Source organism: Halichoeres trimaculatus, unplaced genomic scaffold, assembly GCF_033239565.1.
Source record: "Halichoeres trimaculatus isolate MK-OKI-2021-1 unplaced genomic scaffold, fHalTri1.1 fHalTri1_scaffold_11, whole genome shotgun sequence".
Classification (NCBI taxonomy): Eukaryota; Metazoa; Chordata; class Actinopteri; order Labriformes; family Labridae; genus Halichoeres; species Halichoeres trimaculatus.
In genome coordinates this window covers 13145872-13166472 of record NW_027437189.1, presented here as the reverse complement: position 1 = coordinate 13166472, position 20601 = coordinate 13145872, and the positions used below count along the sequence as shown (strand labels likewise).

Sequence of the window (20601 nt, the reverse complement as noted above, 5' to 3'; positions counted from 1 at the left end):
GGTCATTTCAACTCATTGGTCATCTTAATAACCTTTATGCCAACACCACATAAATACCTAGTATGATGTATGTTGTGATTTTATCATGTATGGTGTATTGATGGTAAATTGATGAACAGCACATTAAGGATGCAGCATTGGCCTTTTGGTCAAATCATGTGCCTACAAAGTTTGCTTCCAGCCTTCTATGGATCATCCCTTCACTCTTTCCCTGTTTCCTGCTCTGAACACTTTCCGAACAAAAGTGTAGAAGCCCAAGAATAAAACATTTAAAAAAAAGTAAAAATCAGATAACTACAGCACACAAGCAAAGTTCCATTGCTTTATTAACATGTCTGATGTTTTCATCAATACAAACTCAATCCAAAGAAGAATCAGTGCTGCTAAACTCACATCTCATCAGTAGTTCTTTGACTTTTTGAAGTGAGACTCGAAGTCAGAGCTTTTCATGCCGACTACCAGTGCACCCGTCGCATAAGACTGGATTCTTCCAGTTTTAAAGGTGATGATCCCAATTTATGACTCAGATGATACAGTGCTTCGGCACTTTACAGTGGATTCTAAGAACGATAGCATGTACTTAAAAGATATTTTCACATTCTAAATGGATGCTGTTAAAAGCTTGACTTCAAGTTTAGGCCTCAACCACCCATTAATAAATGCATTTTCACAACCAATTTATGATCCACTCTGAGAACAGTTCTACTATAATTCACTCACATTCCCACTTGCAAGGCAAACTAAGGTTTAGGAAGGTTACAATTCATGTAGAACCAAAAAAAGCAATGTTTCCTGAGTGCTTGATACAGTCAGACCTATGGAATTCCTCTCAGGCTGGAGGTAAATCTGCTGGTGCCATGCCTTGTAGACAGGACATTTTTTGGGCACGAGTCACGACTCATTCTGAGGATGAGAGGAGTGTGGTGTTATTTACTTCCATATCTGACTCTTCATGCCATAGATGAGAGTCACAGGATTTGGCAAAACCACAAAGAGATCTGGCTTGTGGCGGAGCTTGTTAGACTCTGAAAGGAAATTAAAACCAAAAGTTCAAACTTGAGTCTCAAAATGAAACTTTATCACCACACCTTCACTTTAATGGCTAGTTCTGTCCATGCCACAGTCACTTATAATGCACACAGCAACAAACTCACACAGCAGATGTGAAGATTTTTTAGAAGTGCAGTCACATTCTATACCCTTAAGTCCAAGAAGGTACAAGTGCCTGCTGCAGATTGGTGCAACAAAATCACCAGCTGGTTGTTACTCACAACACCAGTGTACATGTGGACCCACAAGAACCTGCATCTGTCCATACAGAAAGTTCATCTCTTTATTCTGAGTCTTGCCACTGGATATCTTGGTAGAAAAACTGAATAAATAATTTCAAAATAAATACACTGAGGATATTTTATCTGTTAAGCAAACAGATTTGGCATCAGAACCATACAAATTAACAGTCACTGTCTGCACATGTAATGGAAAATGATGCAAACTGTTCAAGGAGAGTTTTAGCATAAAAAAGACAGTGTTGTGCATAACTGATCTCTACTGTGAAAATGTCTGATGCTGTGGCTTGCTGGCTTCATGCGCTGACATCTTTGGTCAGAAGAGGGCGTCGCTGTTGATAACTTCTAGCCCAGTTTTGCACAACCTGGAGACATAAAATTAAATTAGCAATTAAATCTAGCACATCTATTCTGAAACAGAAAAATCAAATGAGTATGTCAAACTGTTTTTTTATTTCACAGTCATGTCATATAAGCTTCATTTAAGAAGAAGAAATTTTGACAAATCTTTAACAATATTTAACCAAGACATTTTTTGTTGTTTTATATGATAATGGTAAGAGCTCTGCACTTAAAACTTCTGCCAGTCACTCATTTCGAAAAACAGTAACATCTCTCCTGGGCTTTGCCAGTGTCTGGGGAAATTCTTTATTTTTAGCTCCCCACACAGGTACTTTCTACACAAGTACCTGTCTTTGTTATTCATGCTCAGTGAAAAAGAAATTATTAACTTTTCACTCTTTGAGCTTTAGAATCTATGATCATATCACTCTCCTCATTGTAGAACGAATGAAACATAAAACCTAATTAAAATGGTGGAGAAAGAAAAATCCAGAAAAGGTTATGATGGAACGATGATTGTTATTTAGGTAGATATATCATTTATATGACAAGAATTCAATTTATATTACCACTTTGTTTTCTCCCTCTTCAATTTCCTCAACTGTCATAAACCTTAATAGGCATATGCATGATAACACTGCCACCTACTGTTCATCATTGCTTAGTGCATGTTTTAACCAAGACCAGTAACTTAATTTATTCCATTTTTGGTCCTAGCTTTTAGTAAGTGGAACAACTGTCTTACCAGGAATACCATATGAGCTCCAGAAACAGATAAGGTACCTCTGGTTTAACCTCTTAATCTTCCATCTATATGAATAAAGATGACTTTTTAAACTTTCTTGAACTGATCTCTAACTCTGATATCAGGAAACATTTGAAGGGCTAATCTTCCAGTTAAAGAAAAGTATCAGTTGTGTTGTTCTGCATCTAAAAAAGCCACTAACCATTTAATGAGGTGTCTCTCAACCTTTGTACTACAATCACACAACTTTAACTTTACTATACTTCTCACAGCAGTGTTTTTATGTGAGGAAGGAAGTGAATGAACAATTGAGGAACTGCAGAGTTTCTAGAGTGAATGATACAACAGTTCAACCGCACTCACTGTAGAAAAAACTAGAGTGAGAAAGAAGGAAGTAAAGAGCAGCTTTCCTTTAAAAAAAATGGTCAGTTTAACCATGCACTGACACATTTAATTCAAACCTCTGTTTGGAGAGAATGAAATCCTCCTTAGGGGGGTGTTATAATTGAATCTTTTTTTAATGCTAACTTGTTAATTCTATTTAATCCCACCATGAAAAGTTGACCCAGTTGCAGGAAAGCTGCCCAAAGACAGTGTGCAAACTGGCAAGAAACATACCCTTGTGTCCTCTTCTCTCCATAAAATCTCTTGCTCAGCTTCATTCAGCTCCTCTGAAGGATCATAGGTGTAAACTGGCAACAGCTGATGCCTCAGTCTGTCAACTCTGAGAGATAAAACAACAAGAGAGTAAAATACTTAGTACATGAAGCTTAAACAAAAGCTGCAAACATCAAGTGTGAGCCTCTAACCACTGTCTCTCACCTTCTCTTCTTACGAATATACATGACCTGGAACAGGTAAAGGGAGGAGCATGATTACTGCACAAGTGTGTGTTTCATTTTTGACACGTATCAGAACCTTCTCATTTGGATTTAAACCAAACTAGCTACTCACCACAGCTGCAGCTATTCCAATGATGGTGATGAGGAAAAATGGCACCAACACATAGCCGACTGCCACATTCCCATCAAAGATGTCAGGGGGCTGAGTGGTGTTGTTGCTCATTGCATATGTTCAGTTGAGGGGGCACACAGGGGGCTGCATGTGCAGTGCCTTTACAAGCAGCAGACCCCCTTCCTATAGCAGACACTGTGCAGCGGCTCCCCCTTGTTGTTTATGCCTCATCCTTGACGTTCATGTGACTACCACATGGTATCACCGCCCTCCCTTAATCAGCGAGAAGTCTGAGAGAACACGGGATACAAAGCGCTCAGTTTCATTCAAAGAAACGTGGAAATAAAGCAGGCAAACAAGAAATACACCGTTAGCATGGTGATTTTGAAAAACAAGATATATCATTCAATGCCGTGTATTAACAAACGCTTCCGTCAATGAGTTTGCAGGTATTTACTGCTCGTGTTGCTACAGCAGACTACCTTTACTGGGCTAGCATTCGAAGAAACAGTAATTCTGCTGCTTTTACATTCATACATAGAAAAGGGCTCGACGTAGAGACTGTTAACACTACAGGCTGCAGAACTCATTGACCGAGCAAATAAAGCTTCATGTACCGTTAACTGCGCAGGTACATACCACCGTAACTGATCATTCAAAATATCACAAAAACAAGCTGTCAACGTTTATTTCTTACGACCTACGACAGGAATTGTCTTCTGAATTAATTTAGAGTGAAATATCACTTACTGTCTGATGTTAACTCCTCTCTTTCGGAAAACCTTTACAGCGGGTTACTTGTCTTCCGTTAAAAACGATATAGACTACACACTTCCGGTCTGGACCCTTCAAAATAAAACCACCGTGACCGTGCAAAACGGAACATTTTAAATGCAAGTAAAATATTTCCTTTGAAACTATTTTTTACCGAAGTCTACAAATGAGAGTCGATTCACTCTTTCAATGACAAACTTAATTTTATTTAATGCAACACAAAACAACAAAACATGCAAGTGTTTATACCTTACATTAATGAGCTTTGTGTGTGTGTGTGTGTGTGTGTGTGTGTGTGTGTGTGTGTGTGTGTGTGTGTGTGTGTGTGTGTGTGTGTGTACATAACGTTTCAGTTTTTTGATGACCCTGCCCTGATATTGGCTGGGTATTGTTCATAAAACATATTTTATACTTAAATTTCACACTTTGAAGTTTTAACACAATATTGCTTTTCGTTTTTTACACATTGAAATAAAGCAATTGTACACTTCAAATCGTGTTTTTATCAGGGTTTTTTTTTCATTATTGAAACTTTTGGGGAATTAGGTTTGTAAAAGACTATTTAGATTTCTTTTTAATCTACCTTACACAAAAACCTGAAACACAAAATAACCTACCGGTTTGTGGGTCAATTTTTTTAATTTATTCATTCACTTATTTGACTTTTTTTCCAGAGTAACATGTTTGTTACAGTGCTAAGGTGTGTTTAAACCTGCTTCTGTGGACTGATTTGACACAAGGTGTAATCAGGTTATCCTTGATGCTGCTTTTGTTGCAGATAATAATTACCATTGTTAAGAAGTCAAAGCAGACATATTTATGATCACGACACAGAGAAGCAGTATAAAAAAAGTATAATATGGGTGTGAGATTCAGTTCCCATCATTACCTTCATGACACTCCTCTGATTCTTCTGTTTCTTTCACATGGAGCTGTTATGACTCTGCAGTCATGTTGGATTTAACACAATGTTCCAAAAACTAACCAGGTGAAGTTTGTAAAACACTGCAAATATAAGTTTGAACTTGACTTAATATAACTGCAAGTAGGAGAATGGCTATATCTCTAATAGGATATCAGAAGTACTTTTATATTACACTGTATCAATCAATTACAAACGTGTACATTGTATTTAATTTAATAGATAAACAAACCAATGACTAAAAGCACAACATTGTACTCTGACCTGTATACTGACCTTATAGGGAGAAAAAATAAGGTTAAGCTTTAATTCATGTGTTTATGACTTCTGTATATTCCTTACATAATCTCTATCATCAGGATAAAACATAACATGTATCCTGGGTGCTTTTGCACTGGCAGACTTTTGCCACCAGATGTCCCTTTACACCTTTGTGTCCATGAAGCCACTGATCAATGTAAAACTGATTATTTTAGATGACAATGTAAATTTCAGACATTCATTTAAGCTGTTTATTTGAAGGTCCTGTGTTTTACTGAGAACTTTATGTTTTCTGCCAGTGTAGGCTTTCTGTGCAGTAAAGTATTAACCAAGGACCAGAAACACCAGATGCCAAAATCAGAGAGCCTGAGGCTCTATACTCAGAATGATTGAGATTTCTTTAATATTGAGAATTCAAAGAGAATCTGATAAGCACAGAAAAAAAGTCAGCCAATATAATCGCTTCTAGCAAGAATACATTTCCCTGGACAGTTTAACCACAGCAGAGGAGGAGGAGGCTTTGAGGGTGCATTTATTGAAGGAGATGAAGCAAGAAGCCTGCTATGGTTTCACTTCTAATGGGGGCTTCAGTGTTTACGGTGAAAGTTGAATTGGGTTATCTTTATGAGGTAAGGATCCTTGCAGGTTAGAGATGCAGTAGAAACAAGACCCTGAAAACATAAGAGTAACAGTGATGCATGTTAGTGTCCTCACTGATGGAATAATGCTCACTGGCTGTTTTCATCACATCATTAGCACAAAGTGATTGCACTTCCTAAGTACAGCAAAGCTGGCATCCATCTATTTTGTTGTTACAGCTTGCTCCCCCTATGACCTCATCTTCCCTCATGAAACACCTCTTCTCTTTTTTACTCTCTCTCTGTTAGATGCTAAGTAGCTTTGGCAGGGTGCTTTGCTCCTCTGAGAGGTGGAAAATCATGGCTGTAGAATACGAAGATTATTTCCACAAATTCAATAAAGATGTACTGGAAACTTACTGTTTTTGGAAATATATAGAAAACATATTATCTTGAAGCCATTTTCACTGTTCTGCAAAGGTGTTGTGTGAAACATTATAAGCTGTTTGGTTACTCATCTTTTTTAACATGATTTTTGAGTATACACTGCACTTGTGTGATGTTGCCATCTTAAGTGAAGTTAACTACAAAATGCTGAATATGTGATGTTAATTTTTTTTTTTTTTTTTTTTGTAGAAAACACAACCTTCCTTGTTTACCTGGAGCAGTGGATGCAGAATCAGTGGGCCTGTTCAGCAGCCAAAGGACAAAAACACTCATCTCCCTCCCCTGCAGTGAAGTGCAATGTGGGCGTGATTGACATAAAAGCAGTGACGCCCCTTTTCACCATTCCTTCTTCTCATTGGTCGGAAAGTGGGAGTCACATTGGGGGGCTCTCCCTGCTATGAGTTATTAACACATTACACATATTAATTTTTGAAACAAGGATTTTTCTGATGCATTTTTATATCAATTTGTTTTTTTTAGCTACACAAAACTTAGGTCTGTGTGACACATTAAATGTAGACCAAATGACCCACTCCCATCATCACATGTGACATGTGACAGTTCACCATAAACTCATGTTGCAAACGCTTGGAGACAAGTTTGAACAGCCCTGCTGTCGTGTCTTATGGTCTCTCGTTTCCTGCAGCCCATATCTGTCGTCCATTGAAAGGAAATTGCTGGGCCACCCCCCCTCGGACGCGCGCCTGTGCTGTGGAGCTCCCCCTCGCTGCGTGCATCGTGATCGTGTGGATGCAGAGTCTCGCGGAGAACGCAGGGTCACCTTCTGTCACTGCGAGGGGAAATACTGAAGAATTTGCAGCAGAGACGGTTGGGTATTGGTGCACCTCAGCAGCAGCAGCATCATCTTTGGTAAGTGTGTGTGTGTTGTGTGCATGAGATAGAGTCTGTGTGTGTGCACGGTGCTGATGAAGCCACACTGATGCACTGAGAAGAGAAGCTAAGCATCCTTTCAGCAAAGGGCGACGCGGGGATAAAGGAATCTCGCATCATTTACCATCGTCTGGATTATGTCCAATCCCTTCTCTGCTGCCAGAGCGACCAAGCACTACAGGTTCATCCCCCATACTGGAGATATTGCAGTTTTCAATAATGCATGCGTCATTTTATATGCTGTCTCGCTGTTTGCATTTACGCCAAGGTTGAATTTGACCATCTTGCATCATCTTGGATTACTATTACAAGCTGTGCTCGCCTGCAGAAGCTGTTTTCAGACTCCATTGGTTTGGTTTTGCACAGTCAACCCAGTGTTCTCACTTCCTGTTGTAATGACAGCATGATGCAGGGTGTTGTTTTTACTATGCAGCTGTCTCGATTTGCCCTGAATGTCCTGATTGCATTTGCCATGTATGTGTATCTGGTTGAATATTCTTCACATGGAATAAAGAAGTCGGCGTTACATCAGAGAGCATTGACATGTCAAGTTTTTGTAGCGTAGTAAATTGAGATGGTGGTCAAGGCTGGGAGAGGATTGCCATTTTATGTTCTTTTCGATGCGCTGTGTGAGTAAACAAGAGCAGGGATGTGCAATACGTCGATCAAATGTGTCTTAATCGCCTGTACCTGATCTATTTGCTGTGTTAACTGAGTGAAAGGACGCAGTGTAGGACTCAGGGATCTGTTTCTTGAGGATTTCTCGGTGAAATGGACGCGAATGTTAATGAGAGCTCTGACGTTATGTAATTGGTTGTCAGAGCGCAGCGAGGAGCCATCTCTAGCGTCATTGTTTTCTGCTCTGACAAACCAGCACAGAGAAGAAGCGTCCCACTCTCTACATGGGATTAGGTGCATGTGCTTTTTCAATCATTCATCAGATCTTCCCCGAGCAGGAAGCAGGTTGAGGCTCAGAGCTGCACATTCTGGTGCTCCGCTCACAGACACCGTGTGATGTGTTTAAGAGCTTCTGTGTGCGTTTTTTCGTCAAACCCTGCAGCTTTTCATCTTGGTGATGACGTAGCATTTGACTGACAGGTCGCTCGTGCCCGCCTCAGCGTGTTGTGGAGCTGTCCGCGGTGCTGAACTTAGTGTTCGCTGGAGCGCGTGTCTGTCAGCAGTCAAGGTGCCCCTAAGAGAGCTGACATGAGGCTGCAGAGAGGAGGTGATGGTGATGATGATGGTGATGATGATGATGATGATGATACTGTCAGTGGTGGCAATTCAATTTCAATGAGGAAGGGGGATTTAAGGGAGCATGCTATTCATTAGAGGACTCTTCACCCTACACCACCAGGAAATCTATCTATCTATCTATCTATCTATCTATCTATCTATCTATCTATCTATCTATCTATCTATCTATCTATCTATCTATCTATCTATCTATCTATCTATCCAAGTTTGTATTGCAAGTTCAAGATGTGTTTTTGATTGTAAGTTATTGGCTTAAATAAGTAAAGAAAATGTGTCTATGTTTTATATTTGACAATTTATCGATTAATATGCCAGGCTGTGCCTTTACTGAATGATTAAACGGTGGGTAGAATAGGATACTTGGGAAGAAAATTCCCTCAGGGCCGCAGGTATAAACTGACTACCTGGTTCAAGGATCCTGATTTTTAGGATCCAAATCCTATTTATATTTATTTATTTTAATATGTGCAAAGATTATACAATGTTAGCTGTTTCGTTTACGGCAAAAAAAACAAAAAAAAAACAAGCAAAGTAATATCAAAGAACTAAGTTACATTTTTTTCTCTATTGGTTTGGCTTATTTATTGAAACAGAAATTAATTTCTCAAAATAACATGGACAAACCCCCAAACTACTTGGCAACTGAGCCAAACCTAAGGAGAAAAACTGTAATGCAACAAATATGTTTTTAGTTTGCACAATTACCTAGAATATCCTATGAACTTTCAGACCTTTTGGACCCTCATCTCAGAGGCATCCAAAGCTGGAAGTCAGTGCATCCATTCACACTAAAAGGCAGAGTTGTCCCATGAGGAAGAAGATGAGATGGCTGTACAGGCCTTCAAACAACAGGGGGCCCCTTATAATACTCTGTTGCTCATAAAGTCAGAATGAAATATTTTCTACCTTTTCCTATGAAATTATTGTGATTTAAAAAGGTTAGTTACCCTGTTATTTTCACTGTGATGGTTTCGGGAGCTACTGACCATAAACATTTAGAATAAATACACTTTATCTATAAAGAATAAATCACATCGTCACAATAGGAATATGACAAGGGTTGAAAATATTTTATTCCAACTTCATGGAAACAGTGTATTAGCACATTTGTGGTAGTTATTTGCCTAAAAGGGTTATTTTTTGCATAGGGCCCCAAATCCCCCCTCCATGTGACACCAAAGGATTAGAAATGGTCAAGTATAATGATCATAGATAAAATAATCTCTTTACTTGGGTATATATGATATAAAGTATATCTTTTGTTCATGTATTGACTGTATTTAAATCTGTGGAAGTTTTACTTTCTTGTTTCTGACTCTGTAGAGAAGTATGTCAGTCGCCTTCAGAGTCATTACTGAAGACATGTTTATTTTAGTCTCAGTACAGAATTTCTCCTCTGCATGTGCTTTTACTTCAATCAGTGTGTACTATTAGCCCTCCTGTGTCCTTGAGAGACGTAGCACTATTAATTGAGTCACAAACTACTCTCCATCTCCGTTTTAAGGCTCTGTGATTATCTCTAAAGCCACAAGGAAGTCTTCTCTCGCTTTCCTGTAGTACTCTCACTCTGTGTCTGCGGTGTGTGTCCACGCTCGGTTTGTTTTGTTGTTGATTGTAGCGAGGCGGCATCTCCCTGCTGAGGAATTTAATTTGCAGTCAAGCAACCACTGGCTTGATCTGTGGTTATCTTTCACCACAAATAGAAAACGGTGGTGGTGAGATGAATCTGTCTACCACAGGGAGGCAATTGTTTGACCTCGAGGTGAAAAAAGGAATAGTCTTTGGCAGTTTGTTAAATGGTTTATAATCCTCTTCAATGTTGGGTTCTTTCTGGCCATGTGAATATTTACTGATAAAGGATTATCAGGAGCGTGGGATTGGTTGGGTGTACTGCAGTCCTTATACCTGTCATTTGGTTTATTTTAGCTGCTTTTTGAAGTTAGAAATGTAAAACAGGTACGGTAGCCTAAATCTGTCAAGTGCTGCAGTCGCATTAAAAGCCAATTTTTATTTGTTAGGATCAGTTTTCAATTCTTTTCTAAGTTTTAAGGTTTATCATGATGTGAGACCACAAAACTGATTCCTGCACATCACAAAAAGATGGGATTAAAAAACATTTTGTGAGTTTTCTGTTTTATTAGCAAGTATCAAGATGATATGGGGACTAATGTAGAATCTGCAGCAGGGTATTGATATCTGCAATCCTCTTTTAGACAGTTACCAGCTAATCCAGACGAATCTTATCCTTATTCACCTCCAGTACATCCCACATGTAGGAAAGCTCTGTTTACTCCTGACCTTTATCTCTGTTGTGTTACGTTGTCAGTCTTTGGTGTTTGTTGACAGCCCCGAAACGTCACACGTGAAGAGGGGCGGATAATGTGTGAAACAGCGGGGTGTGTGTGTTTTTTTGTCCCCTTTTTTAATGTGTTTGTTGACGAACGGGTTAACAGCTGCTGCTCCTGTGGTTGAAGAGGGAGATAGTGGTGTCTGACAAGGTGTGAAAAAGAAGGCAATGTAAGAACAGAGAGTCTGAAGGGCAGCCGGAGTGTCTCATTTCTCTGTGTGCGGAGGCGAACACACACATGGGCACACACATAGGCACACACACACGAGGGGGGACTCAATCCCTGGTGGAAGATTTATGATATTAGAAATGCTCAGAAGCATCTTTGGTGCCTTTGACAGAACTGAAAGAATCTCATTTGGTAGCTCAGGGTGAGTTTTTCCATGTGTATCAAACAGAAAAAGAGTCAGGATGGCACTGATATTAGATTTCAAACAAGTTTCACGAGAGAAGGGGCGTAGAGATGGATAATGCGTCTCCGTTTTGACTCACACAAGTGTGTTACTTTCTCTTTGGATGGTGTGACAATGGTCTGTGTTATCTGGTGTCAGTGCATCATGCCTCATAATCATCATGTAGCTGCGGTGGCTGAACACTAAATCATTTAGAATTAAATTGAACCTGAAGCATGCATAACAGCGGTGTTGTGTGAGAGTTTTCAATCAGTACAGAGCTGAACAGTCAAACATCAGAGCAAAACTCATTGTGTCTTTGATGATGGTTGAATGTTGGAGCTTGAGGTCATCATTGGTTTGAACACTAGAGGGTGTCTTCCTCATGGACATGCTCAGACATGGAGTGAAGGAGACAGATAACGTCATGGTGTCTTCTTAACTGGGTAGCGAAGGCGCTCAATGTGGATCAAAATCAGCTGAAATCAGCTCTTTTTCAAACAGTACATTTTTAGGTCCATCAAGTTGACGACATGTATCAACAATGTCCATTTAAACCTTGCAGGTTGGTTGTTTTCGTACATCCACTAGCCTTAAACACACAGATATTCTATATTTGTATCTACATTGTGAAGAAAATTCCAACCACTCACGTTAAAGAAGTAGAATCTGATTACTTACTGCAATGTTTTTCCTTTGGGAAATTATCCAGATCATTAATATTTCTATTGATTGATAAGTTTCTGCAACAAGCTGTTAAAAGATTTGAGAAACCCACGCTGGGGTTCCTACATAAGAGCTCTGTTGGTAGCCGCTTCCTCCAGCATTAAAAAATGGTCTGATTAAAAGCACTGGTGGCATAATGTGACCATGACTCAGCATTAGCCCACGTCTCAGCTTCCTTCATTTGATAGGTGGGCTGATTCAAAGCTCAGTCAATCCATGTGTTATCTGAGCTGCATATCTTGTTCATAAAGTGTGGGAGAACATCCGGGCACACACATTTGCTTCAGCCTGCACATGCAGACAGATTCAGTCACATGACATACACAGTGTGACTCAAAACAGCAGCTGATGAAGTCATGTCAGTCACGTCACACTGAGCTGAATTCAAGTCATTATTGGCTCATTGACATTCTGGTGTGGATAAGTTGGTGCTTTAGAGAAGACAAGATGGCTGATTGATCATAAGAGCATGATGTTCCAACGAGAGCTGTTTGCTTTTTCTCTGTGATCAATATTTTCCCAGGATAATGAGTATCAGATTCAGTCTATCATGTGGAGATAGAGAGCTTGCAGTTTTATAGAAGAGAAAGAAAGCAGCACTGGGAGTTGTAACACCTTAATGTTTGTGCCTAATAAATGATCCTAATAAGCTGCAGTTATTTTTTACATCCTCTTTATTGATCTGTCTCATGTTGTAGATAAAAAGATGGAAGAGACTGATTTAAACTCAGTTTCTTTCTGTTTTAGATGAAGCACATAGGGTGTATTAAACATGGATGTAATCTCATGCTGCATCCAGGAGCTCCTCAGATGGAGTTGTGAAGTGGATTTTTGGATTATTGTGTGTTTATGAGATTTCAGTTAAGAAATTCGGGCTCAGTGTTACAGGTCTTTTTGATCCAGGTTAAATGCTAATAAGTTAATAACCCTGAAGTAAATGAACCTGACTTGTTCTTAAGTGTTGAATATCGGGACACACCAATCCACCTTGGATTAGTGATACTGATCCAATCCGATTCCGATACAAAGTTGACATTCCCTATTCCTTAATATGTAGATAAGACTGAGAATTATGTTTTTTTGTTCTAACTTCAGGCGTGGCTAACTTAAACTAAAATGAAATTATAAAATATTTAAATTGACAGTATTGTGATTGTTTTACGGGATTATCAATGTGTGGTGAGAAAATCTCCAATCCTAATAGGGATTACAGTTTAACTGTAAACCTAAACAGTGGATGAGTGAGGAATTAAACTTCCACGTGGCACAATTTGCTGTCAGTGTTTTAAACAAAACAGATTTGCAACTGTAGTTGTTTTCCTTCATGATATTTTAGCTCTGCTTGGCAGGAACACACAGGCCTGCCACTGTTATTGACAGTACATGCACATGATTGTTGTTGCAAACACTGAGGAGCATTGATCTGAGTTGAATAGATCTGCCCCATGCATCAAACCTTTGTCACCAATACCTAATCTAACTGTTTGAGACTGTGTCTGACCGATACTGGATACCTGGATTGGATTGGTTTATCCTGAGTTAGATACTAAAAGAATCTTCATGATTTTTCTAACAAGTCTAGGTCACAGTATGTGGACATCAGCTGACAGTACCGCCATATTAGAATAGAATAGAATAGAATAGATTAGAATAGAACTTTATTTTCATTGTAACAAGTACAACCAAATTGAAGTCACAGCAGCAATCAAGAAAACAAAAGTAAGAAAGTGCCAAAAGATCCATAAGAAAATAGATGCTGACAGCTTGTCCATCATTCTCCAGCTCAGCCAGCCTCCACCTCCACAGGGTCCAGGACTGAGCTTCTCCAGTCATGCTCCATCTTTGTCTCCTGTATCCTTTCTGCTCACAGCAGGTGAAGCTCTTCAAACATGGCGTTGGTGTCTGATGTTAGCTCCGTTAGCCATGTCTGTGAATAGTATGATGCTACTCTGCTCTCTGGTATTCCCTCTGTTGCTGGGTTAGCAGAGCTAGCTCGTCCATCTTATAGATCTTATGTTCCCAATAACGATGGATGGAAGGACAGGTCGATGTCGTCACTTCTTCGCTCACACCTGAGAACCAGCACGTCCTCCTCGTCGCACCAGTTAGCACTGACATGCTACAGACTGCTAACAGCTGAGTTCACATGTAAACAATGTGGCCATGGTTACATGTAAGATCTCCAGACAAACACAGGAGAAAAAATAGTAAAAATATCGCTGAAGCCACAAAAAGTTTCGTGTCCATGACCAATAAATACAAATACATTACAGAATGAATTTGAGCAAAAAGTCAAACAGTTAATGTACAAAATGTGAATCAGTCATAAAGTTTTTTTTTCCATTAATAAAGTCCAAAGGTTAAAGCCATGCCATATTCGAACTGCTGACCGAATCTATCTTTAGAAATAAGTGAAGATGTTAAAGTAAGACAGGCTTTATCCCCCTAGCAAGCAGCTGCAATATGCCCACCTGTCTGTCAACTCAAACATGGCCCTAATTATGCAATTCTGTGTCAAACTCTTAGCTTTCATCTCTTGTTTTGATAATAACAGGAAAAAGAAATCATCCCCTGAGCAGTGTGTATAAACAACTAAACAAGCATTTTTACTCTAACTGGGCTTTAACAGGGTCTCCTGGACTCTCAAGGAAGTGTAAATTTCTGCCCCGACTAGATCTTTCAACACCAGAGTTTGCTGTTTGGTAAAGAGGCAAATACAGGGTCATAATAGTCCCATGTTTTTGGGGAAAGTATAGGCATTTTGTATTTAATCATATGCACTTGAGGTGGAATTCAAAGCTTCTTATGCCATTGTATTGCAATGATCAGATCTTTTTCTTATTCCAGCAACATTACTGTTTAAAGGGTTTGTTTTTTTTTTGGTGTGGGTGAGCGTGTGTTGAATTCTGTGCCCGGAGTGGGATGCCTGCTTGCATCGTGTTTCATGTAACGTTGGTATTAGAAGTGTTTTACTTTTCAAAATCACATTGAGATCGTTTTTCTTTTCACCTCATTTGAGAGATATAAATCATGTAAAACTGCTTTTTATTAATTCATGTGCAGTTATACAAATGAGATCTTCCCACATCATCACAGAGTTTACTCATCTTTCTTTTCTAGTTGTAATTCGTCAAAATTTAATTCAGCTAATCTCTTAATATCTTTGCCTCTGTGAAAAAATAATTAGTGTTTGACAAATTTTTCAAAATGTCAGCCTGATATTCATTTATATTCCCATTAGGAGCAATTAAGCTGCACTGACTCTTTCTGGATGCTCAAAGCTCTGGCCCTAACACACTGTATTTTTCCTCTCCACAGGTGATCTCCTGCAGGGGACCAACAGCTTCTCTCTAAGGTTTATGGAAACCTGACCTCCCATTGGTGGAGAAGGTGAGTTGTGCTCCTATGTGCAATCTTAACGCTGCTGTTTGCTTGATGCTAGTTTACCTAAGAGACCATTACAGTCTTTGACACTGACTCCTTTTAGAGATCTTTGTATAATTTATTATGCTAAACACACCACTTTTGGTAATTAATAGCTCTCAGTCAATGCTGTTAATATTTCATGAGGGTGTTCCGGTCTGCCAATAAGCTAACCCGAGGACAGGAAGGTCATTTTGTTTTTTTATTTGGCTTTTGTATGCAAATATCTTTCATGTGGTCCACTCTTTGCTTGAGTTTACCCTGCATGTTTCATACAATGTGCAGGATTACAATAATGTAGAGTTGTGTTTCAGTAACACTCCCTAATTTTTATATTCTTGTAATAACTTATCTGTTTTGGAGGGGACATTTTCTTTTATTGCCTCTCTGACTCAAGTCGTCATCTCACCGGGGTGTATAATGTCTCAGGAGTGATTATTGATTTCCTTGTGTGATCTCTTTGTCTCGTGCACATTCTAATAGAGGCGTGCTGCGGAGAGGTAAGCAGCTGTTTGATGAGCACAGACTGGTGTTTGTGTATTCAGGAGAGCTCATCCTCAGAACATGATGGCCCAGTTTAGGTGCAGCTTCTCCAGGGATCCTATTCTGTTTGGGTTAGGAGAAGAGACTCGGGTGAGGACAACAGCTTGTTTGTTTGTACTGTAGGTGAGCAAAGTATGATCAAAGGGTATGACTTCAAAAGAGAAGATTTTTTTTTAAATAGGATTTCATGCATTTACCTAACAAAATTCAGCACATTAGCTGCAACAAATGATGGCATATGAACACTAATGCCTGGATGCGTACTGCAAAGGTCCTGCATCCATTTGGAGCAATAAAAATCATTGTCAGTTTCTGGGAATGCTGTGGTTAGCATAGTGTCAACGCCTTACCCTGGTGTCAAAAAAGTTATTTCCTCCTTTGGCACTTTTTCCAACTCTCCGGCACATATATTCATTTGCAAGCGTCACAACTCACAAGGAAAAAATGTGAATGTGTACTTTTTTTTCTAGTGAAGCAACTTGGTCTCAAAGGTGGCAAGTCTGAAGTATTCATGATGTTCAAATTAGGAAAAGATTTTCAGGTTCCACGTAAGCTTTTTTGAAGCACTGGAAAGAGATCTCCTTTAGTGTGCGAGATAGAGCTGAGTTTGCTTTCAGAAATATTTCCACTGAGTCATGATTGTTAAAAGGGAAAGTCATAAGCCAAGAAGCCAGGCTCTGAGGTGATAATATTCTACAGTTATGATAATCTTTACATAAAATATAACAACATCAGGGAGCTCTTTTGCTTCGTATAAAACAGAATACAATGAATACAGAAGAATATTTATGACCTCCCTAGACATCAAGAAACATGGCTAAACACAGAGTTACCAAGTCTTTGGGTAGGAGATGTCATATTAATTTTAAGAGTGTTGATGCAATTAGCAAAGCTAGCACCATCAGCTTTTGGTTGTCCTTGCAGTTGAAAGTCCACACTGTTTTCTGCCGTTCTGTCCAGACACAGCATTTGTTCAGGTTGGTGTGCTCTCCCATCCTCAGGCTTCGGCATTCCATGCAGGCACCTGGAAGGGCAGGGAGCTCCCAAAATAGAGCCATACTGCCAAATATAACTTCTACTTTATGGCAACAAAAGCAACACACCATGAGATGCCATAGCTCATTGTTGCACTTGTTTATATCTGGGTAGTAGAGCATTATGGCATCATGGAAGTAGTCAGAGCCACAGCCCTGGCACTGCAATTTTAGAGCAAAGCTGACAAGCAAAGGAGATATCATTTTACAGATATGTTGGCTGAGTGTTCACACCCCAAATGAACTCTTAAAATGTACCACCACTGGATGAAGCTGTGTCATGGCAAAGTTTCACAGTGAGCAAAAAGATGGACAGTTGAAATGAGGGGTGAAGAGATTTTTTTCATCAGACATTGATTTCCCATGTGAGAGGTAAAGTCAGCATAGAAATACTGTGTACCGCCTTGTCCGTAGGGGTCACCAAGATAAACACAAATAGAAATTTCCTCACAGCAGCTTCAAAGAACAAGCAGTTAAATAAAACTGACCACATCTTTAAATTCTCACTGTGCTGCGCTCTGTCTTTCTGCGCTCCATGGCTTGTGAAAATCCAGAAACTAAGGTTGTCATGTTCAGATCTTAAAGTCACACAGTCAGTTGTTCACTGCTTCCTCCTTTTGCCAGCAGGGATGGCTTCCTAGTCTGAGTGTTTACATGGAAACATTTACACCACACGTATTTATTTCCCTCCATCTTTATTTAACAACCACCGGCGCTGGTTTGGCTCGCGATTAGGTAGATTCATCCATCCATCACTCTCCAAGCCAAACTGGCTTCTGTTAGGAACACTGCTTCAAATCAACACAACATGTGCTGTATCTGCCAATCTGAAGTATGATATGTTTAAAAATGAAAAGGATATTTTTGATGCTCTCCTTTTCTTTTCTTATCTTTTAAGACCTGGGTTTTGTGTTACTGGTTGTTTCGTGTGAGCTGACTTTCAGTGTTAATAAGTCCGTGGTCCAGTTACGAGTCCAAGTGTAATCAGTCGGTTACTCTACCTAAATGGCTTCTGGGTATTAGAGGAGGGTATAAATAGGAATGTAAGATGATTATAGTCTGGTCATTCAGTTGACGTATCTCTGCTCAAACTGTAGTTGTTGCTTGTGATCTTCTCTGTTTCTTGTAGTCATTATATTAAACCTGTGATGATCAGTGCGTTAACCTTTTACAGCAAATCATTTTATTATTTTTTACAGTGGTGTGTTGTCTCCAGCTTTGGCGATTGGTAGTATACAAGGAACATTTTGCTTTCATAGGCACATGTAGGCTTGCTGGTGTTCTGACTGTGTGGATGGTACTTTTAGATAGATGTTGACTGGATTGTGCATTCTGTTACCTAGAGGATTAACTATGCTAGCCCCAGGATTTTCTCAGATCACCAATATGAGTTTGACTTTTGGTAATACTACTGGAGTATTGAGCAGATTACCTGCTTACATAGACTCATGTTCTCCTGAGGATGAATAGTAAAAATCATTTTGTGACTCTTCTTTCTTCTTCTGCATTCTTTGAGTCAGCCAATTTTCTTCAAAGTTAACTGTGTTGCCATCAGTCTTGACTGCATTTTAGGTGTGACACCATTGCCAGCCAGGGGTAGATTGAGGTGGCCACAAAGGGTGCTAATAGCAGTAAAATGTGACTGGCCACCTCTCAAACTTCAAAATGAACCTTAAAACTGACATTTTGGACAGACATTATTTTTAAATTCTTTAAGACTCTCTTTGGAGATGCTGTGGTTTTCCATTGCCGTCATATTGTTTATGTCATCTTGCCTTTATGTTACTGGACAATATAGGAGCAGACTGTGTGCAGATACAGAGGAAAATACGATCCTTGATGGTTTCAGCTGATGGTTGAAGTGACAGTGTTTTATAGCACTTTCTCAAGTCCAGCAGTTTTAATTAATCCCATTGACACACTGATAGCACAGCCACCGGGGGCAGTCTGGGGTTAGGTGTCTTGCCCAAGGACACTTTGGCATTTGAACAGCAGGACCTAGGATTGAACCTTCGACCCTGATTGGGAGACAGCCAACTCTACCACTGAGCCACAGCCGCTTCACTGATGCTGCTGTGTACTGGTCAGATGAAGAGTGAATGTGTAATCCTTGAAGCGATCAGCTGCTGTGTTGTTGATTTATGCTGGTCTGTACTGATCTATGCTGGTTTATGCCTGTCTTTACAGGTCTATGCTGATTTAAGCTGGTCCTTACTGGTCTATGCTGATTTAAGCTGGTCCATACTGGTCTATGCTGGTTTGTGCTGGTCAATGCCAAAATTTGGTGACCCAAAAGTCTTGAAACACTATCCAATGCTGAAGGCATATTGTAACTGTCTACAAGCACTTCAGTGGTGAATTAATGATGCAGTAGAACTATCTGTTTGAAAAGCAAAAAAGGGGAAAAACTCTGAAAGCATCAACTTGTCTGGTGTTGATATATATTGGTCATCATCAGCCCAGGGCCATGAGAATGGAAAAGTTGTTTGATGCTCATTCTCCTGAAGGAGAGTCAGGTCCAGCAGCTTCCATGAGTCAGAAAAGCTAAACTCAACATTACTCTCATTTAATGTGTTTCACACTAGTCTGTTGTGGTGTGTGCTTCTGGCCCCCTTTTTTGACCATGCACAAAAGCAGTTTTGATGAGGAGCAAATAGGGAAACCGGAAAAAGGATTGCCAGCAGCCTGTTGGCTTGCAGTCTCCATCTTCATTTAAAGATGCCACGAAGGCTATCCAGAAAAGTCAGGGGATGAAGACTCCATTTCCCATGAACACTAGCACCCACTGTTCTGAGGACATGACTTTCACCAAGTCGCGTGTATGTTTTGAAGCAAACAAAAGGACTGCAAACAAAAGGACATAAATGTGGTTAGTTCTATTTTTTAAAACGTGACAACAAGCAAATTGTGTTAACTCAGTTTGTTCCCTAGTTTAGTATCTGGCCATATTTAGCGCTTCTCACAGCCTGGTGTTCAAAGACATGTCTGTAATGCGTAATGTTAGCAAATCTTCATCGTCCTATCAATGTCCTATCAATCTATAATAAATTCTACAGTCTATGGTTGAACAGCACATTAATACAAACAGCTTAGCCTGTGCTGAAGTGCTTTTCTCACTGCTAAATGTTGGTGGCTGGTGTGGTGAAAGGGGAAAGTGTAATCCTTGTCAATCTGGACAGGGAAACTGAGAAACAACATTAAGAAATCACTTGTTTTGGTTTTAACAATCTCTTTAAATTGTGGATAATTTTAAATAAATGCTAATCCCTCCAACGTGTGTGTGAGCATAATACAGCATTTTATGTCACCCCTGCAAAAGTCTGTGCTCCATTTCGGCAATTCTTAGTGAAGTCAAAATACTTGGACACACCCCCCTCAGAAAATATGACAAAGATGGTGACAGTGGACTCTTTGCTCCATATGTAGCACAATTTTTTTTCTGTTAGGGACAAAACATAGCTGATAGTCTAAGATTTTCATTTGCTGTATAAGCAGCTCTTCTTGTCTTTCATCTCAAATTCAAACCAAAGCAAAGATACATTTTTATAATCTTGTGCTAGTTTTCTGAGGCTTTAAAATGAGGTATGAAAGCAGTTACATACAAAGGATGTCATTAATGAGTCAATAAGCTGTTTATAACTCAATTTGGATTTTTCAAGTCACTTTACCCATTTAT

General features: G+C 39.5%; 2 protein-coding genes across 3 annotated transcripts in view; one reads left to right on the top strand and one right to left on the bottom strand.

Moving 5' to 3' along the window:
- Window positions 1-308: 308 nt before the first annotated feature.
- Window positions 309-4176, bottom strand: smim29 (small integral membrane protein 29). The gene is made up of 5 exons (XM_074681550.1): window positions 4081-4176; window positions 3331-3620; window positions 3199-3224; window positions 2995-3100; window positions 309-1654 (listed from the first exon to the last, which is right to left on the bottom strand). The coding sequence occupies exons 2-5, from the start codon at window positions 3439-3441 to the stop codon at window positions 1586-1588; spliced, it is 312 nt and encodes a 103-aa protein (XP_074537651.1). The 5' UTR covers window positions 3442-3620; window positions 4081-4176; the 3' UTR covers window positions 309-1585.
- A 2848-nt stretch (window positions 4177-7024) lies between these two features.
- pacsin1a (protein kinase C and casein kinase substrate in neurons 1a) overlaps window positions 7025-20601 on the top strand; it is a 40833-nt gene continuing 27256 nt past the window's right edge. The window contains exons 1-2 of one of the 2 annotated variants that reach the window (XM_074681558.1): window positions 7025-7182; window positions 15244-15315. The gene's annotated coding sequence lies outside the window, so the exon portion shown is untranslated. Of the gene's footprint in view, window positions 7183-7241; window positions 7385-15243; window positions 15316-20601 lie in introns of those variants that run through there. The other variant, XM_074681559.1, reaches the window with a different exon arrangement.